Source organism: Pristiophorus japonicus, chromosome 5, assembly GCF_044704955.1.
Source record: "Pristiophorus japonicus isolate sPriJap1 chromosome 5, sPriJap1.hap1, whole genome shotgun sequence".
Taxonomy (NCBI): domain Eukaryota; kingdom Metazoa; phylum Chordata; class Chondrichthyes; family Pristiophoridae; genus Pristiophorus; species Pristiophorus japonicus.
The window spans coordinates 41,718,223-41,736,799 of NC_091981.1; the positions used below are offsets into that span (position 1 = coordinate 41,718,223).

Consider the following 18,577-nt stretch of genomic DNA (forward strand, 5'->3'; position numbering starts at 1 on the left):
TAATCACAAAGACATCTGCTGCTCAGGTTGATTGTGAAGGTGAGAGGCAAAGGACAAATCCATGAGGCTACCTGCATTACCACACACAAGAAAAAGGATGACATGACATTGTTCTTTGTTATGGCTCCAGTTGCTAACTTAATAGGAAAATGGGTGGAACTCTCCAAGGTGCTGTACCACCGATAGGGTCCATATACCCAGTGGGTGGCTAATTTGGAAATTGAGGGGTGCAATAAGTCGCTTGCATGACGAAGCTCTGACACATGGTCTTTACAGTTCGACCCACTGTCTCTTCTTGGACAGAAGTGAGACATATTTATCACAAGGCCTGAATGAAGCAGTTAGAAAGCAGGAAAACCCATTCATCCCTTTCCAGCTGCCCGTTCCATGTACCTGATGTCAGCCTTGCCTCAGTGGTAGCACTCTCACCTCTGAGTCAGAAAGTTGTGGGTTCAAGTCTCACTCCAGAGACTTGAGCACAAAATCCAAGCCGACAGTCCCAGTGCAGTAGAGGGACTGTTGCACTGTCAGAGATGCTGTCTTTCAGTTGAGAGGTTAAACTGAGGCCCTGTATGCCCTCTCAGGTGATGCAAAAGATCTTTTTATTCTCTTGTGTTCAAGCTTTTAGGCACTAAACTGTATTGACTTTATCAGATTCTTGGCAAGTACTGAAACATGTATATGTGGTTCCATGTGGAATAGCTGTAAAAGGTGTCACTATAATCAGGCAGTGTAAAAGCAGGGAGTAGCTGAGCTGTACAGAGCGGGAAGATTCCAGCTTCGATCCCTGGTCTGTGCTCAGTTAGCTGATCTCAGTTAGCAGGGCAGCACTGGAGATGCTACAATTGGACTCAGTGTCCCTAGGCTAGTGAGGGGAAACAATATTTAGCTAAGGGTCTTGCTCCTGACCTCTGCTGGATGGTACATGTGTATTGATATATACAGGACATATTGCAGTACCTTGCCAAGGCACCTTCGTAGCACCTCTCAAACCCGTGACCCTCACTTCCTAGAAGGACAAGGGCAGCAGATGTATGGGAACAGCATCACCTCCAAGTTCACCTCAGTCACGCATCTTCCCGACTTGGGCATATATCGCCATTCCGAGGGAAAGAAGGAGCCAAGCAGGAATGCGATGGTTACCCAGATTGGAGCATTCTCTTACATGGTCTAGCGCCTGTTACAGACCACTGCCAGAGGATCATGCCAATGGGTCCCCTAGCCACCTCTCAGTCGAGCAAGTGCTCATTACTTGTGGGAGATGGTTGTAATTTAATGAGGGGAACAAAATATAGCTTAGAAAGAATGTGTGTGAGCGAGAGAGAGGGCTAGAGAGCAAGACCAGGAGTGAGATAGAGTGCGATCGGAAATGAGATAGAGAGCGATCGGAAATGAGATAGAGTGACCGGGAGAGCGATAGATAGAACATGATAGTGAATGAGCAAGAGAGAGGGAGAAAGAAGGTGGGTGGGTAAGAAAATGTTTTAAAAGGATAAAAATATACTGCAGCAGCAAAGCCTTCAGCTGTCACTTTCTGTGCTCTGGAACTCTCTTCCTCACCCTTTTCCTTGTCACCATTCTCCCCATTTCTATAAACATCCTCAAAATCTGTCTCCCACCGCATTTTCAGTCACGCTCTGTAACTCCTCCCTCAACTCCTGCTCCTGTGCACCACCTTGGGATGTCTGTTATGTTAAGTGCAAGTTATTGCAGCCTCTTGTGCTAAAAGGCTTGGTATCTCAGCAAATTGCCCCTAAGAGAATGGTCTTAATTGGTAAACAGATATTTGTTGCCGACCTCATTTTCACCTTTACAAAATATGATTGAATTTTCTTCTTCCACTCCCCTCCCCTCCCCTCACAGAATGCAATGCTTTCGACAAGTCGAAGCTGTTGTTTAGAGACAGTACTGTGAAGAGGACTGTGAATAAAGAGGATCAAAAAAATTCACAGCCTCAAACAGATAGGTCATGGAAATCAGAGCTTTACACATACACGGTGTCAAAATGCTTCCGATCAGTGCCTTAAAATCCGAGGTTTAAACCTACATACACATTATAGTCTCTACATGGGTATGAACAGAATAATTGGATTACACAGGGATTCATAGTGACTTGTGACAGAAATAAAATACACAGTAACTGTGGTTACAAGTAAATGGCACAATTGAAAATAAATTTACAAGCTGCCAGAATGACAAACAATGGATAATAAATGGTTAGCACAGTGCAGTCGGTTTCTCATCTCCTGGATGGGTGAACAGGACGATTTACAGGTGCTGGAGATGTGAGAAAATGATGCAAGTCCTTTCTCACAGACAGAGGGGTGGGGGGGGGGGGGGGGCGGTGGTGGGAAGGGGGCGATGTGGAGGTGAGAGAAGGGCATTAGACGATTAATATCAATGGAAGGTGAAAGGATTCGCGGCTGTGCTCCAAGCATGTGTGAGTAATTGAGACTGATAACTCTTGAAATTTGCGATTACCCAGGCAGAATCTTCACTAAATGTTACAATGTTGTCTTGCATTTGTTCCCTATCCTCCAAACGTCAAGTTGATTGAAGTGTTTGTGAAAACTGCCAAGACAAGAACTGTTCAAGTAGAAGGGGGCATAACAGCCAGTCACAGATCTTGGCAGTGGGCCGGGCACTCACCATGCGTGATGACTCAGGGAATGTACTCAATGGGTAGCACACTGGCCTCTGAGCCAGAAGGTTGTGGGCTCAAACCCAGCTTCAGAGACTTGAGCATGTAATATAGGCTGACACCCCAGTGCAGTACTGAGGGAGTGTTGCACTTTTGGAGGTGCCATCTTTCAGATGAAACAATAAAGCAAGGCCTTGTCTGCCCTCTCAGGTGGATGTAAAAGATCCCGTGGCACTATTTCGAAGAACAAAGGTGTTCTCCCCGGTGTCCTGGCCAATATTTACCCCTCAACCAACATCATTAAAACAGATTATCTGGCCATTAGCTCATTGCTGTTTGTAAAATGTTGCTGTGTACAGATTGGCTGCCATGTTTCCTATATTACAACAGTATTTGCTCAGAAAAACTTTGGGGTATCACGAGGGCAGGACATTCCCTATATAAATGCAAGCTTTTTCTTTTCATCTAGTTCTGTGCTTGATGAAGTCAAGTAACCTTCATCCATCTACACCATCTGTACCATTCTGACTGCTATTGATTTGGGTTATATTCCTCCTCAGACATCTTTTCACCATAGAAAAGTTGCTCAATCACTTTCCCTCTCTATCCTGCAATGAATTTGCTTGCTGCCAGCTTGAAGCAAGAACACTCCAATTATTATCGTACATTATTGTTGTTTTAACAACACTGATTGTGCTCCATGTTTTTATCGGCAATTGTTTTTTAGCCGTGCTGATAGTCGCAGGAGAGCTTTGGTAGATTATGACATGACCCATGTGTGTTCTGTTCTAACATGTATTGTATTGCTTAATGTCACAGAATCACCACTACCTCTGCCAATCACTGCAGGGGGAAAAAGCAGCCATCAGTCGGAGGAGTTTAACTTCAACAAAAATAAAACACAACAGATAAACATCACAGGTGATTTCCTCGGTTTCAACCAACTTCAGAAAGGTGTATTTGTGAATCTCAGACCACTTTTTGCAAAAGAACTCGACCAGGGGTCTGAAAATGTCACTGACCAAAAAGGTAAAACTCCAGTGGTTTAGCTGAGTTCAAAGTTGAAATTTTAGCCTTGACGTCAGTCCCAAGTCTCCGTCATTTTAAAACCTCTACCTTTCTATTTGTACTGGTGTGTTTGAGGGTGTTTTTGTGCGTTTGCTGAATACAGTAGTGAACACATTCCATGAAGAAGATGGATGATGACCTCAGTATCGAGAGGTCAATGGCCAAAATTAATTACTGCACATTTATCAAGAGAGATTCTGCAGCTGATTTGCAGTAATTAACAGACAGTCAACTACCGATAGTTAGAAGTACAACCTAGATACAGGAGGCACCACATTGACTACAGATGACAAGGACGACAAAATCCACCAGCCTTACCACACATTAGTCTACAGCTGGAGACATCCAATCCAAGAATTGTTTGATTTTGCCTCAGTGAAGCAGTGTGTGTTTTTCTTCATTAAAGGCTCTATATAAATGCAAATTGCTGCTGTAATATTTAACACTATTATTTTGAGAGAATGTATGTGAGACAGAGTTCCTCGTATTGCCTATAGAAGATCATTTGGGCACTTCACATATACGGTAGAGAGGATGCTACTATTAACACTTTGCCCGATTTTCTGTCCATTCATTAAAAATGGAAAGTTGGGTGGGCGCTGTTATTGGCCTGAGATCTTTCCCATCTGATAGGCCTCTAAGTGTTTTGCCAAAGTGCAGTCAAAGGAAAATCTGTCCGTTTATCTTTCGTGTGATGAAAATGTATTTCAGCAACAACAACAACAACAACAACGCGTGTTTATACAGCATCTGTAACGTTGTAAAACATTCCAAGGCGCTTCACAGGGCTGGTATCAACATTAATTTGACACCGAGCCACATATAGATATTAGGGCAGATGTTTAGTCAAAGAGGTAGGTTTTAAGGACTGTATTAAAGGAGAAAAGAGAGGTAGATAAGTGGAGTGGTTTAGGGAGGAAATTTCAAAGCTTAGGGCCCAGGCAGCTTGAAGGCACGGCCGCCAATGATGGAGCGATTAAAATCGGGAATGCTCAAGAGGCCAGAATTGGAGGAGTTCATTGAATGTATTGAATGTAGCTCATTGAATGTATTGAATGTAGCAGATAGATAGATTTTTAACCAATAAGGGAATTAAGGGTTACGGGGAGCGGGCGGGTATGATCTTGTTGAATGGTGGAGCAGGCTCGAGGGGCTAGATGGCCTACTCCTGTTCCTAATTCTTATGTTCTTATGTTCTAAGTGCAGATATCTCGGAGGGTTGCAGGGCTTGAGGAGATTACAGAGATAGGGAGAGGAGAGGTCATAGAGGATTTGAAAGCAAGGATGAGAATTTAAAAATCGAAATGTTTCTTAACCAGGAGCCAATATAGGTCAGCGAGCATGGGGTGATGGGTGAACGGGACTTGGTACAAGTTAGGACATGGGCAGCTGAGTTTTGGATTACCCCAAGTCTACGGAGGGCAGAACGTGGGAGGCTGTACAGGAGTGCATTGGAATAGTCAAGTCTAGAGGTAATGAAGCCATGGATGAGGGTTTCAACCGCAGATGAGCTGAGGCAGTGGCAGAGTTGGGCGATGTTACGGAGATGCAAATAGGTGGGCTTAGCGATATGTGATCAGAAGCTCATTTAAGGGTCAAATATGACACCAAAGTTGCGAACAGTGTGGTTCAGCTTCAGACAGTTGCACGGAGAGGGATAGAGTCGGTGGCTAGGGAATGGAATTTGTGGCAAGAATTGAAAACAATGGCTTCGGTCTTCCCAATATTCAGTTGGAGGAAATTTCTGTTCATCCAGTACTGTGGGGTCAAAATTCGGTATCGCCATTTTTGAGGCGGCATCACTGCCCAAGTGCTGATTTTAGCGCCGGGCGTTAGGTGCAGCCTCAAGGTCCTAAATTCAGTTTTTCCACCCAAAGATGAGAGAGCAGCGCTAAAAAGTGGCGTTACACACTCACCCTCGGATGGGAGCTCAGGAGGCCTATTGAATTTCCCAACGGGAGGCTGCCGCTATGCTAGAAAAGAAACGGGAAGAAAAAAAACGAAAACTTCTCCGATCCACATTTTCTCACTCTTAAAACTAATGAAAACATGCAGAAATAAATAAAGAGAAAAACTTACCTTCCTTTCTAGATATTCTGCCTGAGATCCGACCTGTTACGACCAGTTTTTCCTGGCTGTGTAGCCGCCAGTTTGTACAGCAGACGTACAAAGCAAATGTCGCGACAGAGGCATCAAAGAGGCGTTGTATGTTGGATGAGGTCACAACACGGGTGGCGTTAGCCGGCGCAGTGTTGCCTCTTGGCGCCTCTGCCAAAGAGCCGACTTAATTTAGGGCGAGCCACTGATGCCGCTTACTGACGACGGTAGGCATTTGCTGCCCGTTAGCCGCCTCCCGCGCGCAGTAACGGGCGGCGTACAAAATCGAATTTCAACCCCTGGATGTTGGACAAGCAGTTAGAGATAGTGGATGGGGTCGAGAGAGGTGGTGATGGTGAGGTAGAACTGGGTGTTGTCTGCGTACATGTTGAAACTGATGCTGTGTTTTCGGATGATGTCGCTAAGGGGCAGCATAGAGATGAGAAATAGGAGGGGGCCAAGGATAGATCCTGGGTGACACCAGAGGTAATGGTGTGGGAGCAGGAAGAGAAGCCATTGCAGGAGATTCTCTGACTATGACTGGATAGATGTGAATGAAAGGCGAGTGCAATATCACCCAACTGGATGATGATGGAGAGGCGTAGGAGGAGGATGTTGTGGTCAACCATGTCAAAGGCTGCAGATAGGCCGAGAAGGATGAAGAGGGATAATTTACTTTTGTCACAGTCGCATAGGATGTAATTTGTGATTTTGCTGAGAGCCATTTTGGCACTGTGGCAGGGGTGGAAATCTGATTGGAGGGATCCAAACATGGAGTCCCAGGAAAGATGGCACAAATTTGGGAAGCGACAGCATGTTCAAGGACTTTGGAGAGGAAAGGGAGTTTGGAGATGGGGCAGTAGTTTGCAAGGATGGAGGGGTCAAGAGTTGTTTTTTTGAGGAGAGGGGTGATGATGGCAGATTTGAATGAGAGGGGGACAGTATCCGAGGAGTTTGAACCGTTAGCAATATCAACTAACATGGGGGCCAGGAAAGGAAGTTGGGTGATCCGCTGTTTAATGGGAATAGGGTTGAGGGAGCAAGAGATGGATCTCATGGACAGGAAAAGTTTGGCGAGGACATGAGGGGAGATAGGAGAGAAACTAAAGAAATATGCAAGTTCAGGGCTAGGGCAGCGGGGAACTTTAGAAGAAGTTTGGCCCAGTGAGCGAGGGGAAGAGTGAGAAGCAGTAGAGGCAGGTGATCGGATGGTTTCAATGTTAATGACAAAGAAGTCTATGAGCTCCTCACACTTGTTGTTGGAGGTGAAGGTGGAGGAGACAGGGAAGAAGAGTTTAAGAAGACAGTTTGCAGTAAGGAAAAGAAGCTGGGGGTTATCTTTGCATTCCAGGATGATCCTGGAATAGTGAGCAGTTGTGGCTGACGAGAGCAAGACCTGATATTGCTTTATGTGGTCCAGCCAGATCTGGCAGTGAATGGTTAAACCAGTTGTCCGCTATATCTGTTCAAGTGTGCATCTATTGAACTTAAGGGAGCGCAGGTGAGGGCTGGGTGAGAGAGAGTAATGGGGACTAGGGAAACAAAGATGGAGCTGAGGGTGTGGTTGAGCAGATCGGTAGCTGCAGAAATGCTGTGGTGAATGGCGGACCAAAGGCTGGAGAGTAAGAACTTTGAAAGTGCAGTTGTAAGTGGAGAGTTTTTTTCCTGGCATGGACACGGAAGGTAGTAGGGTTGGGAGGGGGAAGGGGGATGTGGGTGGAGAGCGATACAAGGAAGTGATCAGAGAGGGCCTTATCTGTGATTAACACAACAACAACTTGTATTTATATCGCACCTTTAAAACAAGTACTAAAACATCCCAAGGCACTTTACACTGGGAAAGCGAGGCCATGTGAGATGGCAAGGTCAAGGGGTGGCCATGAATATGGGTAGGGGAGTTTATATGGAAGGAAAGATTAAAGGAGGTGGGGAGAGCAGTGAACTTAGAGGAGAGAGAGCATCGATCAGTGTAGAGGCTGAGAAAGGAAAGCAGTGAAAGTATCTCGGGAGAAGATTTTTATGGTAGTTGGGTGAGTGGTAGAGAACAAACATTTTAAATGAGACGAGAGGGGCGGAACGAGGTGAGATGCGCAAATCTGCAAAGGATGCTTGTGGAAGAAGGAAATTCCTTTGTGGGAGCGGGGGCAGTGTGTGGGGGTGATAAATTCCACAAGCCTGCACTTCTAACAGGGGACATCAACCATCGGAAGTGTAGACTTCTGATCTATTAATTTTATGAACCAGCAGCTTGGACTTATAAAATGACCCCAACTAAGTTTGTTTGAATTAATTTTGGGTATATGGGTGTTGCTAGCAAAGCCGGCATTTATTGCCCATCCCTAGTTACTCTTGAGAAGGTGGTGGTGGGCCTTCTTCTTGAACTGCTGCAGTCAACTGCGGTTTGTTGGCTAAGTGGAGTGTAACTAAGGATGCGACCATAATTCTGCATATGGCAAGTTCCTAAACGTGACTTGTGTCATCGGGAAACACTAAGTGGAGGCCAGAAACATCCTAACAGAGGGGAACAGAAAAACCAGGCATTGAGTAAAAAATAAAAAAGAGAAATAGGAAATGAATAATCACAATGCCATTGTCAATTTACAGCATGATAATCAGCCTAATGAGAAGATACAACCTGAAATCACAGGCGCATCGATGACAGTGGCCGCCTGTGTCCTGTGCACTGGGCCGTATATGGAACATGAATAATAATGACCAACTTCTACAGCTGCATTCTCACTAATTCACCGAACTTATTGGATGGGTGGTCCATATCCCTTTCTAAAATACGACATAAGCAATTGACCCTGATCAAAAGGCACTGCAAACCAAGGTCGCCAGTAGCCACCTAAGGACTTATTTTAAGAGTGGAAGCAAGTCTTCCTCGATTCCGAGGGACTGCCTATGATGAGTGAGAAACAGTCAGAAATCCCCACTTCTGTGTAAATAGTCTATTCTCTTGTGCCATCTCTGTCCCATATCGCTCCTCAGCAGAAGTCTTTGGATTCTATCAAGAAGGTCTCGAAAATGGGCCTTATTCCCGGGGGAGGTGGGGGAGCGGTGGGGGGGGGGGGGGGTGTTGGGAGTGAGATCCTCACACTTTGATAATAAAATGATAACATATCAAAGGGAGTAAGCAAGACCTTTCACTTGAACTAGAAAGCTGCTATATGTTCACGTATCTGACAAAGTGACTCTCAGATTCAAGCTAATGTCATGCACAAGGGATTGCTACACCTGCGCTTCATACAGACAAGATGAAAAATGGGATCTCGAGACATAATCAAACAGTGTCCTTCGGTATTTATCTCTAATCAAATTTTGTAGCAAATTTTGTCTGATAATGCTCCTGTGAAGCACCTTGGGACGTATTACTATGTCACAGTCCCTATATAAATGCAAGTCCCTTCCTTTCCTGAAACATAACTTGCTCCTGAAGTAACAAAACAAATCTTGCTATTTTACTTTTCGTTTCCCTCCTTATCAAACATTTATTTGAGGTCATCTTTGCTTTATGAATCAACTTTAACTAATTCCCACCTAAAATAATGGAAATTCCTGATAGGATCGAGAAAGCACCCTCTCCACATAATACCACATGATGAAGCATCTAATATCTACTGATGAAATTAGAGAAAAGTTCAGCAACTCTTTTAGAAAATATAAATACATCAAATCCAGCAGAGAGATTAAACTGGTAGAAATATTATTCTACTTGCTGGGAATGCTGTCAAACAGTCTATTCAGCCCAGATGGCATCTTACCTGTAAGAACCAGCAATTAAATAAGAACATAAGAAATAGGAGCAGGAATAGGCCATACTGCCCCTCGAGCCTGCTCCGCCATTTAATACAATCATGGCTGATCTGATTATGGAAGCAGGTCCACTTCCCTGCCCACTCCCCATAACCCCTTAATCCCTTACCGGTTAAGAAGTTGTCTATCTCCGTCTTAAATTTATTCAATGACCCAGCTTCCACAGCTTTCTGAGGCAGTGAATTCCACAGATTTATAACCCTCTGAGAGAATAAATTCCTCCTCATCTAAGTTTTAAATGGGCGGCCCCTTCTTCTAAGATTATGCCCCCTAGGTCTAGTCTCCCCTATCAGTGGAAACATCCTCTCTGCATCCACCTTGTCAAGTCCCCTCATAATCTTATACATTTCGATAAGATCACCTCTCATTCTTCTGAATTCCAATGAGTAGAGGCCCAACCTCCTCAACCTTTCCTCATAAGTCAACCCCCTCATCTCCGGAATCAACCTACTGAATCTTTTTTGAACTGCCTCCAAAGCAAGTATATCCTTTCGTAAATATGGAAACCAAAACTGGACACAGTATTCCAGGTGTGGCCTCACCAATACCCTGTATAACTGTAGCAAGACTTCCCTGCTTCTATACTCCATGCCCTTTGCAATAAAGGCCAAGATTCCATTGGCCATCCTGATCACTTGCTGTACCTACATACTAACCTTTTGTGTTTCATGCACAAGTACCTCCCAGGTCCCGCTGTACTGCAGCACTTTGCAATTTTTCTTCATTTAAATAATAACTTGCTCTTTGATTTTTTTCTGCCAAAGTGCATGACCTCACACTTTCCAACATTATACTCCATCTGTTAAATTTTTGCCCACTCACTTAGCCTGTCTATGTCCTTTTGCAGATTTTTTGTGTCCTCCTCACACATTGCCTTTGTATCATCAGCAAACTTGGTTACATTACACTCAGTCCCTTCTTCCAAGTCGTTAATATAGATTGTAAATAGTTGGAGTCCCAGCACTGATCCCTGCGGCACCCCACTAATTACTGGTTGCCAACCCGAGAATGAACCATTTATCCCGACTCTCTGTTTTCTGTTAGTTAGCCAATCCTCTATCCATGCTAATATATTACCCCCAACCCCGTCAACTTTACTCTTGTGCAGTAACCTTTTATGTGACACCTTGTCAAATGCCTTCTGGAAGTCCAAATACACCACATCCACTGGTTCCCCTTTATCCACCCTGTTCGTGATTGGTTATAGAACCAAGCCTTAGAATGTCGACACAAGCCCAGGGTAATTGGAGGGGTTACTTACACACCTCACTATTGGTAGCAAAAATCCCAAACGCATTTGTTAGATTCAAAATTTTAAATTGCATGACAGACAAAGGTAACCTTTCGCCCCGCATGGTGACAGCACAAAGGTTCTGCCAACTGACCTCAGGCACCCAGTAGCATTCCGCAAGACCATTGATGTGTGGAGCTGAATTTTTCGGTCTTCCTGGTGAGGCGAGATATCCCAGCCGGAGTGTGGAATGATGATCGCGTTGGTGAGCACCACAAGTGCATCCTGGATAATCGGCATCTTCAGTGCATCGCATGACGACAGGTTCCACAGGACACCTTTAAAGAGAAAGAAGACAAAATATTTATGCGTTGGTCAAAGGGGGAGGGGAGTGGATCCCTCAGCATAATGCTGAAAACTCTATTGCACTTGTTAAGGTGTGGATTGATGCCGGTTTTACACTGCAGATGCTGTTATAGGAGACATGGGTAGAAAAGAACTTGAGAAGCTGTGCAGCAAGAGAATCCTGTGCATTTGCTTTCTCTACTTGAGTGGGTCTCACCAAAGAGATAACGCCTACTGCTTATCGCTCTTGAGACTTTGAGAGAAACCATACATGGTACCTTACAGAGAGAGATTTTTTTTTACGCAGCAAGTTATGATCTGGAATGCGCTGCCTGAACGGATAGTGGAAGCAGATTCAATGATAACTTTCAAAAGGGAATCGGATAAATACATGAAAAGGAAAAATTTGCAGGTCTATGGGGAAAGAGCAGGAGAGTGGGACTAAATGGATAGCTGTTGCAAAGAGCCGGCACAGGCACGATCGGCCGAATGGCCTCCTTCTGTGTCTGAGAATTTTATATGATTCTGCACCGATTCTGTATCAACTCTCACCCATTGACACTTAATTGAAAGCAGGTATACGACCTTATAAAGGAGAGATAAAGAAGCTTTGACAAACAGAATAATGGAAAATGAAGTTATCTTCAACAATCAGTAGTATAATCTTACCCATTGTTTTTTTTTATACATATAATATATATACCGTAGCTTAGAGATGTACAGAAGCTTGTTTTATAAGGGCATTTAGATTAGTAATTTGTGGTCAAGAAAGGTATATAAACCAATGAATTGGAACAGTAATTTGGATTTGACCTGAGAAGACTGAGCTCAAGAATCTCAAGAGACTTTGTTCCACTAGATTGTAAGGCTTTACCTTATTTGGAGGATTAAACTTTGAATAAATGAAACTTCGCTTTTGAGCATATTCTCTTACCATCATTGATTGAACTAACATTAATATAACGAGCTAGTTAATAATGGGCACCCCAGAGAAGGGACAGTGCACCTGTCGTATCATCAACGCAGACTGCAAGGCTGATTCCCCATGCAGTCTGATAGTGAGAGTAAAGACCCCATACCTGCTACTGACTAATTATCCTATTTAGGGGCGACGGTTTCACTTGAAATAAGTCACCGTGGTTGACAAATCTAATCCAGAAAAGCTCATTGAACCATTTGTCCTTGAGCATTAAGCAAAAGACACTGCACTGAATGCAGTCCACATAATGACCCAGTTGAATGGGTTAAGGTCCTCTGTGATGAGGAGTCGAAGGAAAAGGTTAGAACAAGAGGAGAATGAAGGGTTCAAGGCAGCCTTTAGACAGTAAACAAAGGCTGTAATGGTCTCATGCAAAGGAGCCTTGGTTATTCACATGCAGTGCAGTAAAAGAATTAAGGATGTAGAGGAAAACGTTGAGGCCCACGTCAAACAGGTGTCAAGTGAGTTACATAGCAAACATCAGAGGTTGAGAGATGAGATTCGAATGAGAGAAAAAGGATAGATTATCAAAATTGGTAAGAGGAGGAGAGGGAATATTTCCATTTTCTACCACTGGCACAGGCTGTCCCAGGATGTTTTGTCCTTTAAATTTCTCAGTGGAACTGCAGTCTGTGGAGCTGCTGTGTTGCAGCCGGCTCCGTCCCTTTCACAATCGCTCTGTGAACTGTGAGCAGTGTTAACCCTTTGTGGTCCTGATCTTAGTTAACATTAAGATTGCACAAATATTTCAATTTATGATTTTCCAGCAGGAGTTTATTTTACTCAGTTGTATATTTGGCGGAGCTAATAAGCATGCCGAAGAATTAAGATAACTTGTAACTGACCAGGTGTTTGTAAGCATACAATATTTTTACTTCTGTTAACTATATCTGCATATGCATATGCTTTATTTGCAGATATTGACTCCCTTCACTTTTGGGTCTGAACTGAACATCATGTCAGCCGTGGCTCAGTGGGTAGCAGTCTTGCCTCTGAGTCAGAAGGTTATGGGTTGAAATCACACTCCAGAGACTTAACCACTAAATCTAAGCTGACACTCCAGTGCAGTACTGAGGGAGTACTGCAGTCAGAAGGTGCCGTCTTTTGGATGAAAACAAGAGCAGGGGCATTCTCCCTGATGTCCTGGATAATATATATCCCTCAACCAACATCACTTTAAACAGATTACCTGAATATTAACACATCGCTGTTTGTGGGAGCTGATTGTTTGCAAGATGGCTGCCGCGTTTCCTACATTACAGCAGTGATTACACTTGAAAAAATACTTCATTGGCTGCAATTCGCTTTGGGACATCCTGAGGTTGTGAAAAACGTCTTTCTCTCTTTCTTTTTGAATTAGAGTAATTGATGTAATGGCCTGAGTTTACAGACCAAGTTGCTGAGTTTTAAACCAACAGGAATTTTTCAATTCACTGCACTGTGCCTTCAAATTTTCTTGTGCACAGCAAGTCTGAAACAGCTGTTGTTGTGGCTGACTCCATCTCTTTTTCCATAGATAGCCCCGACAAAAGAAATTAACACTTCTACTTCTATAGGCAAAGATTTTACCAAGTGTAAAGAAATCATGTTTTATTTGAGTTTTTGTTTTACAGTTTCAGGACTCAAGTTGACTGCTTCAAGTTCTGTTTTAGGCTGACGATTTTCTTGTTGCCAAAGGAATGTCACCAAGTGTCTTGTCCTTACATTGCATGTTCATAAGGTGGATTAAAGCCCAGTATCTCAAAAGTCCAGTTTTAACCGATTCAATATCCTTTCTCAGCTTACAAAACTGGGTGCTCGGTGGGGTCGGGGCTTAATGGCCTGTTTCTGTGCAGTAAATTCTACGACCGCGATTTCCCCTAATTCGGCAGGTCCATGGCGGGCGATGTTGGTGGCAGGTATTGTTGCTCCAGTCTGCTGTGTAGTTTGATTTTACATTGATTGGGCTTGTTAAACCCGCCCAGCATGTTTGCTGGCCAACTGAAGGAAGCGGGTCTGATGATGTCATTTGATGACGCATCATCAGTTCTTTTCCTGAAAAGGACCATGCGCAAATTTATTTTGACAGTTGTGCTGTCAGTGTTCTACAGCATTGAGATGCTGCAAACACTGACAAGCACTGCACAGAGGTTTACGGCTGCACCCAGACTCTCCCATGATTCCCTCCATATGCTTATGGAGGGAGTCACAGCATGCAGGAAGGTTTTCTTCTCTTTCAATGGGTGGAAGAGACTTCCCCATGAGACCAACATAAGAACATAAGAATTAGGAACAGGAGTAGGCCATCTAGCCGCTCGAGCCTGCTCCGCCATGCAACAAGATCATGGCTGATCTGGCCGTGGACTCAGCTCCACTTACCTGCCCACTCCCCGTAACCCTTAATTCCCTTATTGGTTAAAAATCTCTCTGTGATTTGAATACATTCAATGAGCTAGCCTCAACTGCTTCCTTGGGCAGAGAATTCCACAGATTCACAACCCTCTGGGAGAAGAAATTCCTTCTCAACTCAGTTTTAAATTGGCTCCCCCGTATTTTGAGGCTGTGCCCCCTAGTCTCCCCGACCAGTGGAAACAACCTCTCTGCCTCTATCTTGTCTATCCCTTTCATTATTTTAAATGTTTCTATAAGATCACCCCTCATCCTTCTGAACTCCAACGAGTAAAGACCCAGTCTACTCAATCTATCATCATAAGGTAAGCCCCTCATCTCCGGAATCAGCCTAGTGAATCGTCTCTGTACTCCCTCCAAGGCTAGTATATCCTTCCTTAAGTAAGGTGACCAAAACTGCACGCAGTACTCCAGGTGCGGCCTCACCAATACCCTGTACAGTTGCAGCAGGACCTCCCTGCTTTTGTACTCCATACCTCTCGCAATGAAGGCCAACATTCCATTCGCCTTCCTGATTACCTGCTGCACCTGCAAACTAACTTTTTGGGATTCATGCACAAGGACCCCCAGGTCCCTCTGCACCGCAGCATGTTGTAATTCCTTCCCATTCAAATAATATTCCCTTTTACTGGTTTTTTTTTCCAAGGTGGATGACCTCACATTTTCCGATATTGTATTCCATCTGCCAAACCTTAGCCAATTCGCTTAATCTATCGAAATCTCTTTGCAGCCTCTCTGTGTCCTCTACACAACCCGCTTTCCCACTAATCTTTGTGTCATCTGCAAATTTTGTTACACTACACTCTGTCCCCTCTTCCAGGTCATCTATGTATATTGTAAACAGTTGTGGTCCCAGCACCGATCCCTGTGGCACACCACTAACCACCGATTTCCAACCCGAAAAGGACCCATTTATCTCGACTCTCTGCTTTCTGTTAGCTAGCCAATTCTCTATCCATGCTAATACATTTCCTCTGACTCTGCGTACCTTTATCTTCTGCAGTAACCTATTGTGTGGCACCTTATCGAATGCCTTTTGGAAATCTAAATACACCACATCCATCGATACACCTCTATCCACCATGCTCGTTATATCCTCAAAGAATTTCAGTAATTTAGTTAAACATGATTTCCCCTTCATGAATCCATGTTGCGTCTGCTTGATTGCACTATTCCTATCTAGATGTCCCGCTATTTCTTCCTTAATGATAGCTTCAAGCATTTTCCCCACTACAGATGTTAAACTAACTGGCCTATAGTTACCTGCCTTTTGTCTGCCCCACTTTTTAAACAGAGGCGTTACATTAGCTGCTTTCCAATCCGCTGGTACCTCCCCAGAGTCCAGAGAATTTTGGTAGATTATAACGAATGCATCTGCTATAACTTCCGCCATCTCTTTTAATACCCTGGGATGCATTTCATCAGAACCAGGGGACTTGTCTACCTTGAGTCCCATTAGCCTGTCCAGCACTACCCCCCTAGTGATAGTGATTATCTCAAGGTCCTCTCTTCCCACATTCGCGTGACCAGCAATTTTTGGCATGGTTTTTGTGTCTTCCACTGTGAAGACAGAAGCAAAATAATTGTTTAAGATCTCAGCCATTTCCACATTTCCCATTATTAAATCCCCCTTCTCATCTTCTAAGGGACCAACATTTACTTTAGTCACTCTTTTCCGTTTTATATATCGGTAAAAGCTTTTACTATCTGTTTTTATGTTTTGCGCAAGTTTACTTTCGTAATCTTTCTTTCCTTTCTTTATTGCTTTCTTAGTCATTCTTTGCTGTCGTTTAAAATTTTCCCAATCTTCTAGTTTCCCACTAACCTTGGCCACCTTATACGCTTTGGTTTTTAATTTGATACTCTCCTTTATTTCCTTGGTTATCCACGGCTGGTTATCCCTTCTCTTACCGCCCTTCTTTTTCACTGGAATATATTTTTGTTGAGCACTATGAAAGAGCTCCTTAAAAGTCCTCCACTGTTCCTCAATTGTGCCACCGTTTAGTCTGTGTTTCCAGTCTACTTTAGCCTACTCTGCCCTCATCCCACTGTAGTCCCCTTTGTTTAAGCATAGTACGCTCGTTTGAGACACTACTTCCTCACCCTCAATCTGTATTACAAATTCAACCATACTGTGATCACTCATTCCAAGAGGATCTTTTACTCGGAGATTGTTTATTATTCCTGTCTCATTACACAGGACCAGATCTAAGATAGCTTGCTCCCTTGTAGGTTCTGTAACATACTGTTCGAAGAAACAATCCCGTATGCATTCTATGAATTCCTCCTCCAGGCTACCCCGTGCGATTTGATTTGACCAATCGATATGTAGGTTAAAATCCCCCATGATTACTGCCGTTCCTTTTTCACATGCCTCCATTATTCCCTTGATTATTGCCTGCCCCACCGTGAAGTTATTATTTGGGGGCCTGTAAACTACACCCACCAGTGACTTTTTCCCCTTACTATCCCTAATCTCCACCCACAATGATTCAACATTTTGTTCATTAGAGCCAATATCGTCTCTCACAACTGCCCTGATATCATCCTTTATTAACAGAGCTACCCCACCTCCTTTCCCTTCTTGTCTATCTTTCCGAATTGTCAGATACCCCTGTATGTTTAATTCCCAGTCTTGGCCACCCCGCAACCATGTTTCTGTAATGGCCACCAAATCATACCCATTTATAATGATGTATGCCGTCAACTCATTTACTTTATTTTGAATGCTGCATGCATTTAGGTAGAGTGTTTTAATACTAGTTTTTAAACCATGATTTTTAGTTTTGACCCCTCCTGCAGCCCCTTTATATTCATACATATTGTCCCTTCCTATCACCTTGTGGTTTACACTTACCCCAGTGCTACTCTGCTATGTTGCCTCCTGCCTTTTGCCTTCTTTCTTGGGGTCCTGTTCATCTGAGCGCTCACCCACTCTAACTAGCTCAGAGCCCTCTCTTGGGTTCTGAATAGTCCTTGCATTGAGGCACCGAGCTTTCATGCTTGCCTTTTTATTACACTTTGACCCTTTAGAATTTTGCTGTACAGTGGCCCTTTTTGTTTTTTGCCTTGGGTTTCTCTGCCCTCCACTTTTACTCATCTCCTTTCTGTCTTTTGCTTATGTCTCCATTTTGTTTCCCTCTGTCTCCCTGCATTGGTTCCCATCCCCCTGCCATATTAGTTTAACTCCTCCCCAACAGCACTAGCAAACACTCCCCCTAGGATATTGGTTCCAGTCCTGCCCAGGTGCAGACCGTCTGGTTTGTACTGGTCCCACCTCCCCCAGAACCAGTTCCAATGCCCCAGGAATTTGAATCCCTCCCTGCTGCACCACTGCTCAAGCCACGTATTCATCTGAGCTATCCTGCGATTCCTACTCTGACTAGCCCGTGGCACTGGTAGCAATCCTGAGATTACTACTTTTGAGGTCCTACGTTTTAATTTAGCTCCTAGCTCCCTAAATTCGTCTCGTAGGACCTCATCCCTTTTTTTACCTATACCGTTGGTACCAATGTGCACCACGACAACTGGCTGTTCACCCTCCCTTTTCAGAATGTCCTGCACCCGCTCCGAGACATCCTTGACCCTTGCACCAGGGAGGCAACATACCATCCTGGAGTCTCGGTTGCGGCCGCAGAAACGCCTATCTATTCCCCTTACAATTGAATCCCCTATCACTATCGCTCTCCCACTCTTTTTCCTGTCCTCCTGTGCAGCAGAGCCAGCCACGGTGCCATGAACTTGGCTGCTGCTGCCCTCCCCTGATGAGTCATCCCCCTCAACAGTACTCAAAGCGGTGTATCTGTTTTGCAGGGGGATGACCGCAGGGGACCCCTGCACTACCTTCCTTGCACTGCTCTTCCTGTTGGTCTTCCATTCCCTAACTGACTGTGCACCCTTCACCTGCGGTAAGACCAACTCGCTACACGTGCTACTCACGTCATTCTCAGCATCGTGGATGCTCCAGAGTAAATCCACCCTGAGCTCCAATTCCGCAACGCGGACCGTCAGG

At 44.2% G+C, this 18,577-nt stretch overlaps 1 protein-coding gene across 3 annotated transcripts in view; it reads right to left on the reverse strand.

Annotated features, from left to right (window-relative positions):
- Positions 1-18,577, reverse strand: part of LOC139264313 (catenin delta-2-like) — a 1,401,072-nt gene that overhangs the window by 160,009 nt on the left and 1,222,486 nt on the right. For all 3 annotated transcript variants that reach the window (XM_070880575.1, XM_070880576.1, XM_070880577.1), the window contains one exon: positions 11,008-11,191. In XM_070880575.1, coding sequence (XP_070736676.1) covers positions 11,008-11,191 — 184 coding nt within the window. The remainder of the gene's footprint in view (positions 1-11,007; positions 11,192-18,577) is intronic.